This window comes from Meleagris gallopavo, chromosome 1, assembly GCF_000146605.3.
Source record: "Meleagris gallopavo isolate NT-WF06-2002-E0010 breed Aviagen turkey brand Nicholas breeding stock chromosome 1, Turkey_5.1, whole genome shotgun sequence".
NCBI lineage: Eukaryota > Metazoa > Chordata > Aves > Galliformes > Phasianidae > Meleagris > Meleagris gallopavo.
In genome coordinates, this window is record NC_015011.2 from 46,410,773 (window position 1) to 46,424,440 (window position 13,668).

Consider the following 13,668-nt stretch of genomic DNA (forward strand, 5'->3'; position numbering starts at 1 on the left):
TTTCTTTCTTTTTTTTATAGGTAAAAAGTTCTTTGAATGAATATACAGCACTTTCTATTTCTGTGGTATTGCAAATATCCATGTGGCTATTTTTAGAGATGGAAAAATGAAATTCCTAAGAAGAAGAGTGTTTTTATCCTTTAAGGGAAGATTAAGACCTCTTCTTTTGATTTCTTCTGGGATGGAAAACGTTCTGTTACAAACAAGAAACTGTTCAACAATGATCATCACAACAGTCAGTGAATATTTTGCTCAGGAGCTGAAAACGATTCAGTAAAGCTGAAAAACGTTACCATGATTGAGTGTTTGCTGTCCTCTCGTGGACGTTGCTTTACTCCTCTCTCTCTCAGGCTGAGCGGCTTCTTGCTTTACTCCTCTCCCTCTCAAGCTGAGCGGCTTCACCCCTCCCCTCCTCCCCTCCTCCCCTACCCTCTCCTCCTCTCCTTTTTTTCCGTAGAGATACAGTGTAACATTTATCTATGATCAATATACATTTTTTTTGTCCTTCATCTTAATGCTTCCCTCCCTTTTCCAGTGTCCCTGGCTTCTCTCACTCCACAGCTTTTGTGCCAGCTTGTTGGGTTTGCCACACAATGTTTAAGGCCTAAAACAAACTTTCTGCCACACCAGGTGGAATACAGTGAGCATTCAAGTTAAAGGATTAATAGACATATCAGAATTAGCTTTCAACACAAATATTAATTGTTATTTGTGGTCCTGTTGTGTTGGCAGCCTGGCACATGTTGGTTGTCTGGCTGTGTCAAGCCAGGGATCTATTCCTGAGTTGCTGCACCCTGACCCTCAGCTACTGCCAGTAAATTCCTAGGGGATACAAATGAAGCTAGGGCAAACGGGGGTCCCATTTGTTGAGAATTCAAAGAAAAGTAAAATGTAAGAAGTTTTAATAGAACAAAAAAGATTTATGAAGAAAACATGATTTGGTAGCTTGTGAGCAGGGGAGTACTGTTTCCTGTCATTTGTTCTCAAGGTGTGCATGCATTTTCTTATCTGGTCTTCCATATTTCTCTCTGATCCTGGCAATTGTAGCACAATAAATATCACAGTGAAAAGATGTTGAGTTTTTGGAAGTTTTGGTTCTATGCAAAGTCTTAATTATTGCTGTCCCAGTTTTTCTTTCATGTTGGTGAAGAGAAAATACATCTGAAACACAGCTGCTTTTAATGAGGCTCCCTGTCTCAGGAGTGCACAAAGTCTCCCCTCACTGGGCTGGTTCTCATGAGAGTAAGACAATTTCTATGTCGGGAAGAGAAGCATAAATCATCTTCCAAAAGTCAAGAGCAAAGTGACCAAAGGCATTCAGCTATAGAATGGGCACAGAGTCCTCTAGTGAACAGTGGAGAAAACAGAGAAAACGAAAGTGGCAATGGCAATTTATGCTTTTACTGGGGCAGTTACATACAACTGAGCATGAATATTCAGCATGCAAGTATAAAATAATATGCTGCTTTGGCTAGCTAGTGACAGCATACTCATGAATGAGATTAGGAATTATTTTTATGACTAATGCAGGCCCCAACATTTGTTTGTTTTTATTATGTTTGGTGTTTGAGAAGAGTGAGAAAACTCTATTTTTCTGCACTTCTTTCTTTCCACTGATCCTGACGGCCGAATCCTGAGTCATTGTAAAGCAAACCCTGCAGTGCTTGGGAAGATCTAGAATTGAGGTTTCACTAACATCCCAGCAGAACACCAGCAAAGTAAAGAACACACCTCTCATCGACAGAGCCCCCCATAGACAGACCTGGCACCTCTCAGTTCTCAGTTCTCGATTGGGTGCATTGTGATCTGGACAGTGAAAAAGAAACTTGCGGCACATAATTTGTGAGGAAGTGCTGTTGTGTGATCCTGTTAATTCAGAGGTGTCTGGGTGACAAGTGGTTCTGCACCTGAACTCAAGCTGAGCACAAAACTGGTTTTGATCTCACTCCTGCTTTCGGGGTTCTCTACAGGGTCTACTACCCCTACTTTCCTGTCCATGCATAACATCTTCACAACTCAGCTCCTTCCTTCTGAGAGCCTGGAAAATTAATCTTGGATTGTATGCATCTATCTTTCTCCATTTGCTCAGGGTGGGATACCACAGAGACTTCTTTTTTCCCTGTCTTTATTCACCTCAGGTTGCTAGCAACCTCAGAAGATGTGTGAAAACAGCATATACATATTTTACACATTTTTGTGTAATCTATCATCATTTTAGCATTTATCAAAACTCAACTCCAATTTTCCCAAATCAACGTGAAAGATTTTTTGTGTCAGTATTTTTTTGTTGCAGCAATCTTTACATAAAAATCTAGCTCCAATGTTTTTCAGATGCGAACATCCAAGGGAGATCTTTTTACTGCTTTTCAGAGACAAACTGAGGCTGTGCAGAATAAACTCGTACTCATGCACAACAATTACAGCAAAAAACAGATACACAAAAGCACAGGAGTAACAGAACCCACTAACACAGAACAAAATAGTACATGAATTAAAGCACAATGGTACAGGAATTAAAGCACAGACATTACCTGCTTATATGAGCAGATCACCCAACTTTACAGTGACTGATGACAATTGAAAATTCTGTAACCTCATGTCAGTAGTAATTGATTTATTACTACAATAAAATCATTCTGTTGAGTAATTCTACTTCAACAGAGTTTTCACCGGGCTACTGAGTCTGTGCTACTGATCTGAGTCCTCCATTACTCTCAATATTCCTTTGCTGTTATTTTCTTTCTTCATTTTCTACTTCCAGTATTGGAACATCACAGACTTTTGATAGTAAGTAAATATTTGAAATAAAGAGTTGACCCCATGGAAAAGACAATAAATGAAAGGAGATCTTCATTTTAATTCAGACTTTTGAACCCTATTTTTGACCTTCTTCCTAACTTTTGAGCAGTATTTAAGTATTTAGTATTTAAAACCAGAAGGGCAATACTCGTGTTTTCAGTCTCAGCCTGGCTGCTCACTAAGCAGGGGCCTTTCTTTGCTGACTGATAAACCAACTCCTCTTTGGCTACCAGCGACTCAGCTCACAGTATGAAATAGTTGCACAGAATCAACCTGATTCCAATCCAGTTCCCAGGTCACAATTATTCACAAAAGGCAAAACGTGCTTTTTGCTTGAGATCCTAAAGCTCCTAAAGTGTGGCATCACACTTTTGTTTCAGGCAGAGATATTCACATTGCTTGGAGTCTGTAGCACAAAGAAGTGTCCATGTTGTGGGGGCATTGTAGAAATCTAAGAAACTGTGCTATCTTCCATTCATCTCAGAACAGACATTGTTAATCTGAGCACTTTTCAAATATGGAAAAGGCTATGGGTCAAAATAAAGCCTATATAAAATCTGCAAAAAACATAATAGATATTCCACAGCAACTGAGATATCCTGACCTAGAATCGAGTCTTGTTGGAATCCTATTCCAACAATCCTATGCCAGCATCCAGGGGTGTTGTAATTCTATTCCAGCACCCCTGGATGTGATAGTGATCATCTGGGGAACTTTCTGTTGTTGGTTCTCAGAAAAGGATGCAACTAAAAGACAGAGACAAGGACATCATAGGCAAAGAAACATTCTGTGAAGCAAAGTGACCCAAGGACTAGAAACTAAGCAGGTCATCAGCATTCTAAGAAGAGAAAACAACAAAAATAAGTAATTCCCTCTGTTGTTTTGATATATATATATATTTTAATATTATTTACTTATTTAGCCAGTGGGTAAGCCCTTTTCAGTCTGCCCTGAATAGTTTGCTCCTCAAGGTCAGGCTGGACTAGGATCTGAGCACCTTGATCGAGCTGTAGTTGTCCCTGTTCATCACAGGAGATTTGAACAAGATGACCTTAAGAAATCCTTTCCAACTTTAACAATTCTATGATCTTAGCACATAGCTCATCTTGACACATAGAGTTGAGCTCATCTCTTCCTGATTTCCCCAGTGTTACAAAGCAACTTAACACGATAAAGAAAAGAAATGAATGCCCAGATGTCCAATAAAGGTGTCATACAACACAGTGAGATGTGTCCCATCTCCACTGTAACCATAAACAAGAGAATCAAACCTTTGCTTGACAATTTACAGTTGGATAGTTGAAATGACAGGAGTATCCCCTAATTTATTTATTAGGATATCTGCTTGCTTTGTGTCCAGAATAGGAAACTGCTAGGTAGCCAGTGTGGGCTGCTGAAGTTGACATGGGACCCTAAGATTCACATAGCAATCTAATCCTGTGGCAATGACTTAATGGTTTAAGACAATCTATTTTTGAAGAAGAGGGAGTTGTGCAACACCTGTTCCCATAGGTAAGATAGGCTGACAGCCCCACAGCAGCAGTGCACAGGCTAAGGGAAGAAGAGTGAAAAAAAATTGTTTCACGATACTGGCTGAAACTGCAGTGGTGTGATTGCCATAAACACATTACACTGGTGCATGCATGCTCATTTTTCTCAGGTAGCTCTTGCTTTTTTGCCACTGCACTCCCTGTTTCCCATTGGGTAAAGAAACAAACCAACAAATAAACAAAAAAACAACCCCCCACATTACAATTTTCAGGCAGTACTTACACTGTCCTGTCCAGCTCAGCTTTACACAACATAACAGAATAAGTATTTTCTTCTTTGAATTAAGTCATATGATTTTACGATTTATATTGCCACAGAATATAGTAGAATAAATAATATACTGATGCAGAATATGAAGCAAAAGTTCTCAGCTCTATCCCCTGCATGACCCCTTCCACAGTTTAGAACCCACTCAAGCTAATCAGTAGAAAGACAGCTAGACAACTAGACAAAGAGTGAAGAATTAACTTTCTAAGGTGTGCTTGCATGAATAGACAGAGACAGCTGATCTTTAGTTAAGAAATTACATGTTATAAAGTCTTTAAATGGAACATTGTATTTTCTAGAGAAGAGAACCATCAAGAAGCAGAGTGCAGGGCATGACCACCTGAAGACAAACTTCTGAAACCAAACTGAGAAATGGAGACTAAGAAAGAAGATTGTACTGATGAAATAATTTGTTTGGGATTTTATGAATGATGGATTCTAAGAACTTGAAGAACCTCATGGAAATTTTTGTAGACATTAAGTCCTTTGTATCACTACGTAAGTGATCATGATGCATGAGTTGGTTTTCATCCACTGTGGTGCTGACCCAACTCTGAGTTGTCTTGAATAAATCAGCAAAGCAAATGCAACCTACTCTGCTGTAATTTCTCCCTTTTACACACAATTTAACATATTACTATAGATTTATCTAATGTTATTGTCCTTGTACTCCATCCCTGGTTCCTATATAGCTGATTCACTCAGTATTACTACATAGCCACACAATTCCTTTATTGTGGTGTGGAACTCTTAGATTATTTGGCAGCTGCCTCCATCCAAGAACTGTAAAGTCCATTTAGCTGAATCCACAGCTGCTGACTCTTTCCCTCTAAAGGTATCTTGGACTTGTACTACTGAACTCAGGCCAGTGCTCCATCACCAGTGTTGTTCAGTCACTCCCTAATCTTCTAAAACTTATCTAATGCAAAGATATCTGAATTAGATAAGTGTTTGAACTGGATTTTCTTAAAAATCAATAATAATTATTTGACACTTTCGCTCTTACTGCTCAATTTTTTTTTCTGAGGAAACTCCCTAATCCCTCCTCTGGGCAAATAGAGATGATAAGTGTGAACAGAACCACTGCCATTTATCCCAACTCATCTCCCAGGCCAAAATATTTATTCCAATTCAATTAGCAGAGTGTGTAATGCCGCTTTGCCCATCCTGCTGCAACTGCTTCTTTTCTGCTTTTTCAGGCTCTGATCAAAGTAATAAACTGACCATTAACGTTCCATTTGCCACAGCACTCTACTCAGCCAAAATCCACTTCTTTTTGACCACGTGTAGAGAGATGGAAAACCACAACTTACCCAGTCTCATTGGGTCAGTGCAAATAGTTGGGGTAAAACCCTTAAAAAATTAGTGGGTGTGACAGCGAGCAACTTCAACTTACGGTAGGTGTGAGTCTGTCAGGTGCAGCTCCACCCCAACCTCTGGATCTCAGCTCAGGATTTTGAGCCAGCCCAAAAAGCTCGGGGAAAAATAAAATAAAACAAGGAGAGATGCACGTGTGGGTTTGTATGTTACATAGAGGAAGAGGTCATAGTTCCCAACAAGGACCAAAACTGCGTGCTAGGACACACAGAAGAAGTGTAACAGCAACAGTTGAGGATAATATCTCAGAAGCACGGACTCTGTTTTGAATTCATCCCCTTTTAGTACAAGGATTTCAGGCACTTAGACTTTTTAAAACAAAACAAAACACACAAACGAGTATCTGCAAAATCAGGTCTAACAATTTCTCCTCCAAACTGCAGGCCCCCCACTGATGGTCAATCACTTCGGATACGTGGACTAACGAGCTAAGATCAACCCTTTTTATTGAGAGCTGAGCAGATGTGCAAAACTGCTTCCTCACCGCTGAGGAAACAGTGGTTCCGGCGCTACGCATAGAAGCAAAGCAGCCGTCCTGTTCCTTTCCTTCTCCCCGCTCAAGCTCACAGGCACAGCTGAGAGCAGGGAATATTCTAATGGCGGAGGACACGGTCGAGTCGCCCATATAGGGCTGGGTGCAGGCAGGGGTGCTCCGAGCCCCACGAGGTCCTCCTGAACCCGGAGCCGCCGCTGGTGACCGTACAAGAACCGAGCCCTGCGGCTCTAAGGGCAAAAGCTTAAGCACCGAAGCGATGCGGAGAGTTCGAGGAGCAACTCCCGCGCTCGGAATCTCACCCTACGAATTTCCAAGGGAGAGACGAGACTCTTGGAGTCATAATTGCACAGGGAGTAAAATAAGCCCACAGAGGAGGCAGTCACGTACCCATTAAGTTCATACACCTCTTCGGCCAAGTGAGAAACTTAAATTCGCGCCCGACAGAATAGAGACGGAGCGTCTGTGCAACTCGGAAACCCCGCGCACCCCAGAAGCTCGCCAGCCGCAGCCAATGTTCGCGCAGCGCGGGCTTTTCGAAATTCGCCGCGATGGGGAGAGCAAAGAGCGCGCCAACCGCGGCTCAGCGCCGGAGCGGCGAGCGCTGCTCAGACTCTCACAAGCCCTCCGGATTCGCTCCGGTTCCGTACGGCCGCCGCAAGGCTCCTCACAGCGCACCGGCTCGGACACGGTGCATTGTGCTGCCGCGGGGACAGCTGCCCGGGACACGGGGAAAACGGAGGGAGGGCGGTCTGCACCGCGGTCTGACGGGCTGAAAAAGCGAACCTCCATTCGCACACACAAAGAACCGTAAGAAATAGCATTTCAGCTCTTTTTGAGAAACTTTGGGAGGCTCTTAAAAGAGCCGTTGGGTTTTATCTGCCAAGCAGAGGGGAGGGACTTCTTTCAGGATATTTACTTTTTCTTAGGGGCCGCCTTCTTTGCCTTGGCTGTCTTGGGTTTGGCCGCCTTGGGCTTGGCAGCTTTGGGTTTCACTGCCTTCGCTTTGGCTGGGCTCTTGACAGCCACCGCCTTTTTGGGCTTGGCAGCCTTGGTCGCTTTCTTGGGGCTCTTGGCCGCCTTCTTAGTGGCAGCAGCCGCCGGTTTCTTGGCTTTCTTGGGGCTCTTCTTCACTGCCACCGCCTTCTTGGGCTTCTTGGCAGCGCTGGCAGTTTCTTGGCCGCTGCCTTCTTGGTCTTGGCCGCGGGCGTTCTCTTCCTAGGAGCCTTCTCCTTCACCTCTCCCGGCTTCTTGCTGAGGCGGAACGAGCCGGAGGCGCCGGTGCCCTTGGTCTGCACCAGGGTGCCCTTGCTGACAAGGCTCTTGAGCCCCAGCTTGATGCGGCTGTTACTTTTTTCCACGTCGTAGCCACCGGCAGCCAGCGCCTTCTTGAGCGCGGCGAGGGAGAGCCCTTTGCGCTCCTTGGAGGCGGACACGGCCTTGGTGATCAGCTCGGTGACGCTGGGGCCCGCGGGCTTGCGGGCTTTGGCGCCGCCCGCCGCCTTCTTCGGCTTCTTGGCGGGGGCCGCCTTGGCCGGGGTCGGAGCGGCAGCAACATCGGGCGCAGCAACAGGAGCAGTCTCGGCCATGGCACCTCCTGCGGAGCTCCACGAACAATGGCGCGGTCGCCGCCGCCGCCCCCTTTATAGCAGCGCCGCGCGCGCTGATTGGCTGGCCCCGCCGGCCGCCGCCGCTCCGGTTGTGTTTCTTGTCGGACCAAAAAGCTCTTTTTCCTTCAGAAATTGACCGTCCGCGCGCCCAGTTCCTTACTGAGAGGTGAGGGGACGTGGGTGCCGCAAGCTGGAAGAGTTACCCGTTAGAATGAGGAGAAATAAGGGAAAAGAGATCCGAGAAACTCCTCCGAGTGGAGCCGTGGTGATCCTGGCAGAGGGAAACATTCTATTTATCTTCTAAATTAAATGTATCCCTTTGGCTAAATCCACACAGCCGGCATGAAACCGTGTACTTCAGAAGCTCCTCTCCAGATTAGGGCAAATACCGCCGTGGCTTCAGTGTCTGATCTCAGCTTAAATGAGTTCGAAAGCCGAGCAAGTAACACAACCCAGCCCCGCAGCACGGGCTCGGCTCCCGCTCCCCTCTGCGAACACAGCATCCCACTCGGCGCCCGCTTGGCCCGCCGCTGCTCTCCCGCTGCCGGCAAGCAGAGGTGGGCACCCCGGCAGAGGGGTGAAAGCCGACGTCTCTTTACATCTGCTTTAGTATTGTACGGGAGCAAAGCACCAACGAGCCTCTCCCCGAGGGCTGATGAGTGCACAGTTAGTGCACTGCCAATGCATCCTGAAAGGGTTGCTTTGTCAGGAGACACATTAGCTGCTATTGCAGTACGTCATCTTTTGATCTTAAAACCTAGAGGTCTTTGTATCGCGATTTATTAAAATTCGTTGTGAAATAGAAATTGGGGAGTAATGAAAATTTGAACTGAGTGGAGACTCACAGCTCTAAGTCCTGTCCTTGTTCCCTGATCAGAATAATTTATTATCCAAGTAGATTTCTCAGTTCTAATGTACAAAAGTTGACATTTAAGTGTAGTGCTTTGATGACAGCATCCAATGCTTTGCTATTTCAATCTTTTTAGAAGAAAGAACGAAACTCACACCATTTCAAGAGCTTCTCTTCCCCAGGTAGATCCATATTAAATAAAAATTGACTAATTCTCAGTTTCCAACTTAAAATTCTCACCTCCCTTTTCAAAAGCATGCTGCTTTCTTTTTCAGCGTGAACCACTGACGGGCCAGTCTGTGATAACATTGTTGCACACACTGGATACAAGGCCATCATTAGCTGCTCATACTGGCGGAGCAGATACATTCGGGGCTTCAAGAAACTGAAACAGAGTAAAACGAATGAGGTCACAGCTCAGTGTCACAGCAGCCTGGGTAAACAGATGCACAACTGTCTTCCAGAAATTTAATGTCCTTTTAGCTGAAAATGCATATCTCTGAGAAATAACAGGAACTACATCTCAACAGCATCTCCTCGTGAATGAGAGATGGGAATATCGAATGACCTCTGTGAATAATTTAAACGAGTTTTTCTTACGGTCACTCATGAGTCAAGAAGCAAAAGCTCTACATCAAACAGCGGATCAGAACTAATTTTACATTCTTAATTTCTATTCTCTGGAGGTTAAATGAGGAAAGAAATACAGGGCTGGATGAGGTACCCCAGAGAGTGCACTTTGGCCTGCAAGATGAAGGTAACTGTGTTTTCACTGTGATAACAAGCATGACAGAAATGTTAATTAAGGTTGCAGGATTGCCTATTGTATGAAAACAAAAATTGGAGTTTTTAATTCTGATTTGATCTGATGCTCATTTCTTAAAGTGTAGAGAGTTGAGGCCCTTAGTGATGAGACTGAAGACTGACTCAGAAGTGCTGACAGTGAGGAGAAGGATAGTTGTGAACTAGTAGTGGAGACACTGTTGTAGTAACAGATGTATGTAGGTTGCTCAGAAAGCACTGCCTCCTATTTTTTTCCGTAGAAACTACAACAGACACAAAGAGCACAATAACACTATTTTGTACTGTTGTGGTTTCAACTGAAAGAGTGCTAACAGCACACCAGTGTTTTAGACATTGCTGAATGATGGAACACTGTGGCTAGGCCGCATGCTTGGGAAGAGCTGCTGCTCTTTATCATGGGGCAGCAGGGAGTGGGGTGGCACCAGGACAGCTGGCCTGAATTAGGGACACTGTGCAGAACACTGTAAAGCAGTGAGGAGTTGGAGGGAAGAGCAGCTGTTGCCTGGGAGTCCAATCCAGGCTAGTCTGTCTATCCATCAAGAGTTGAGATCTTGCATTGTTGACGGGGGACTGGTCAGCAGGCAGTACTGCTGTCGCTGTGCATCAGTCAGCAGGTGGTGAGTGATTGCATTTATAAATCCATTTTTATTTCCAGATTTCTCTTCTTGGTAAATAACTTTGACCTCAGCCTGTGAGTCCTATTTTGTTACTAATTCTCTCCCTCATCCTACTCGAGAGGGACTGAGGGGAGTGAATGAAAGACTATGTGGTTTTGAGCTGCCTTCCAGGTTAAACTGCAACAGCTAGCATATTGTATGTAATAATTTCCCCTATTTTTCAACATAATCACCACCATCAGCCACCATCACCATACATTTCCACCAGTGTTAAACAAGAGCCTGTATGCCATGCCCACAAAAATCTGTACCAGTGGAGGTGACCCACCATTGCTGTCATCTTGTTGGACTGCCCTTCTGCTGTCACCTGTCACATGGCAACAAAATGTAATGGAATAATGGTGGGGAGGTTCATCCTCTACTGCCATACCACCATCTCTGCCTCTGACATCATGGGCCAGCACCATGAAACAGGAGGCATTACTTTGAGAGCAGCCCTCACAGATCTCATGTCCTCCCAGGGACAATGGAATCAGGGTTTTGTAGCTTTACAGTGCATTAGCATTTTTATATATCTGCTTCTTCCCTCTTTCTTTCTCTATTTCTTTCAAACTTCTTACACTAAATGGCATTTTTCTGTCAATTCTCTGGAGTGGTACCGCAAGGAAAATTAGATTCATATTCTGCCTTTTACATCACACAAGTAGAGGAAAGGTATAATTGGGCACAGATTCCTGGGATTGGAAATGGGATATACATTTTTTACTTTTATTATCATGACATTTTCTGCACTTAGAAACTGGAACATTTTTGCAGTTTTGAGTAGGAGGTCTCAAAACCATCAGTGCTTCATATAATATTTTTTCTTACATATGAGATTACCCCCATCCACTGTGTTAGGAGCTTATGATAAGAAAAGATGGCAGGGTATATAAGGCTCCAGTTCTCACTGGAGAAAACATTATGAGCTCTCCTACAAATTAGGTAAAACTGAAGGAAAAAAGAAGAAGAAGAAGAAGAAGAAGAAGAAGAAGAAGAAGAAGAAGAAGAAGAAGAAAGATAGGTGCTGAGTGTTATAGAAACTCTTGGATTTTTATTTTATTTTATTTTATTTTATTTTATTTTATTTTTTACCCCTTTGGCTCTTTACTCAATTACATTTTGCACTGGAACATTCAGGTATAATATGCTACAGCTATCCAAGTATTCCAAGTGTATTTTAATTTCTCAGCCACTGTAGGTAGCAATTCAAAATTTCAGGCATTGTAGAACAAAGCAAAGAACTTGTGTGTTAACATAAGAACTTAGGATAGCTACAGTATGAAGGCTTCCCCAGGCTTTGATCTTCCACTATTTCAACTGGCAGATGTTGTATTTGACTATGAGCCTTCCATTTTCCTTCCCTTCCTATGTAGAATAAAGTAGTGTCAGCGGAAATTCTGAAATAATTCGTGAAAATATTGTTACTTTCCTTCCAGGAGCAAGAGCAGTTTTTGATAAAGGTCTGATGGCTGCAGCTGAAGATTGCTCTGTCACACAAGAGTAGAAATGAAAAGAAGGAACAACATACGCTCAACCCACAGTATATATCTAAGAATAGATGTAAGTTAGAAATAATTGTTTTCCAGTTCTCAGTTTTGGAGTGAGAAAGAGCACTTTTCTAAATATCAGATTAGAACTCCATCCAGAAGTGTAAGGTTAGGGTATTTCCCTTTGGAAACTCCAGTTATGATGCAAGCAGACAAGTTATAATACTGAAGGAAGCCAAAGACACTTAGGAAACTCCTAATGTGCTTTGGAACGCCTCTTCTTTTCCTAGAAATGGCAAAAATAGAATAAGGAGTTCCCCAGCACAAATGATACCAGTAAACCCAATACCTATTACGGTATAATCGACCAAACTTTTACTTGCCTACTTCAGCCCACACTGTTAATATGCTTATGCACTACGCACTAAAAGCATGTCCTTCTGGCTCAAAGCTCATTGCTTTAGTTTTAACATTTCATAACTTAACTAATTAACTGTAATGTATAAAGTGATGACTTTTCTATTACATTAACATAAAATGTCAATTTGTGCTTTTTCTAAAATGTAAAGACATGAATTCCTCCTTCAGTACTTGAAGCTTCTCATGTTCTTCATCACTACGATTGATGACCATTAAATGATCATTTGTATAAAAGAAAACTGTTTACTTAAAACCTAGTGATGACAACTATAGTATCTGAATAAGGCATAGCAATCAGGAGAGCTTCCATCCTGACTTAGTAGCTTGGAATACACAAGTTAACTCCCAAGATTTAGGGGAGGGTGTGTACCAGCAATTTCAAGTAGATACCTTGTTTTCTAAAGCTTCATTTAGTTGAAAGAGTTCTGAGCCATAGAAAGGTTCGAAGGAAAAGCCAGTCTTTTTGAAATCTTTTCTGCCTTTGTTGACACTGAGGGTGACATTCTGACATTCAGTTTACAGCTGACAACCACATTTCATGTCTTGGACATCAGACCACGCTGCTGAAGTGTACAGAGATCAAATTTGTGTATGTAAGCTATAAATCATTACTTCACCTCTATCTAAAACTATTTGTGCATAAATTTACTGCAGAGAAAAACAAACCACAAATCTATACAGTAAATATTGTTCTATGTTTATTACTTAAAAAGGAAAGAGGCTAAGAAGAATATTGTATAAACAAGTGAAATTGGAGATAGCCTAAGAAACAGAGAAGAGAGTAATCACTAAGAAAATCTACAAGAAGTACATCCAGAATTCGTGGACACTTAAAAGCATGCTTACTGTATTAGAGCCTTTAAAAATACCAACTGTTAAAAATTACTGGTTATGGTTTATGCAATTTATAATTTATTATTAGATATTTGGCTGCTTGAAAGGGATTAGGGGCAAACATAGGCCTAACTGCATATAAAAAAGAAAAAAAATCGAAGTGAAGAAAGTCATACTATTCCTATGGATCAGTAAATTAAACATGTATCAGGCTCTTTATATACTGTATTGACATCTTCATTTTGTATGTATAGTGCCCACCACCAAAAGAGCAACACATGAGCAGTTTTAAGACTTGGTGCTATTCAAAAAGGAAAAATAATTAAAGAAGCTTCCCTATGGTTTGGCACCAGTTTCAGGAAAAAAATCCTCACCTTGGAACTACATGGTAATTTAACACAAGTACACACATGAACACTGAAAATATTGGCATTCATGGAAAGCCATCAAGAAAATAACGAAAAGTAATAGAAAAATAAAGTGAAATAGATTCTTCACGTAGTGTACTTTACAAAGA

At 42.5% G+C, this 13,668-nt stretch overlaps 3 protein-coding genes and 1 long non-coding RNA gene across 4 annotated transcripts in view; 2 read left to right on the top strand and 2 right to left on the bottom strand.

Annotated features, from left to right (window-relative positions):
* LOC104910710 (histone H2A-IV) overlaps positions 1 to 13,668 on the top strand; it is a 77,432-nt gene that overhangs the window by 58,600 nt on the left and 5,164 nt on the right. The gene's annotated exons all lie outside the window — the stretch shown is intronic.
* The window catches only part of LOC100542975 (histone H3), a 21,733-nt gene that overhangs the window by 5,335 nt on the left and 2,730 nt on the right, over positions 1 to 13,668 (bottom strand). The gene's annotated exons all lie outside the window — the stretch shown is intronic.
* Positions 31 to 13,668, top strand: LOC104910675. Its single transcript, XR_793323.2, has 3 exons — positions 31 to 7,297; positions 9,223 to 9,704; positions 11,847 to 13,668. It is a non-coding gene; the product is annotated as an uncharacterized LOC104910675 (long non-coding RNA).
* On the bottom strand, positions 6,258 to 8,126 carry LOC100539738 (histone H1.03-like). The gene is given in 2 exon segments (XM_010709822.3): positions 6,258 to 7,656; positions 7,659 to 8,126. Coding segments are annotated over 2 exon segments (672 nt in total). The 5' UTR covers positions 8,077 to 8,126; the 3' UTR covers positions 6,258 to 7,402.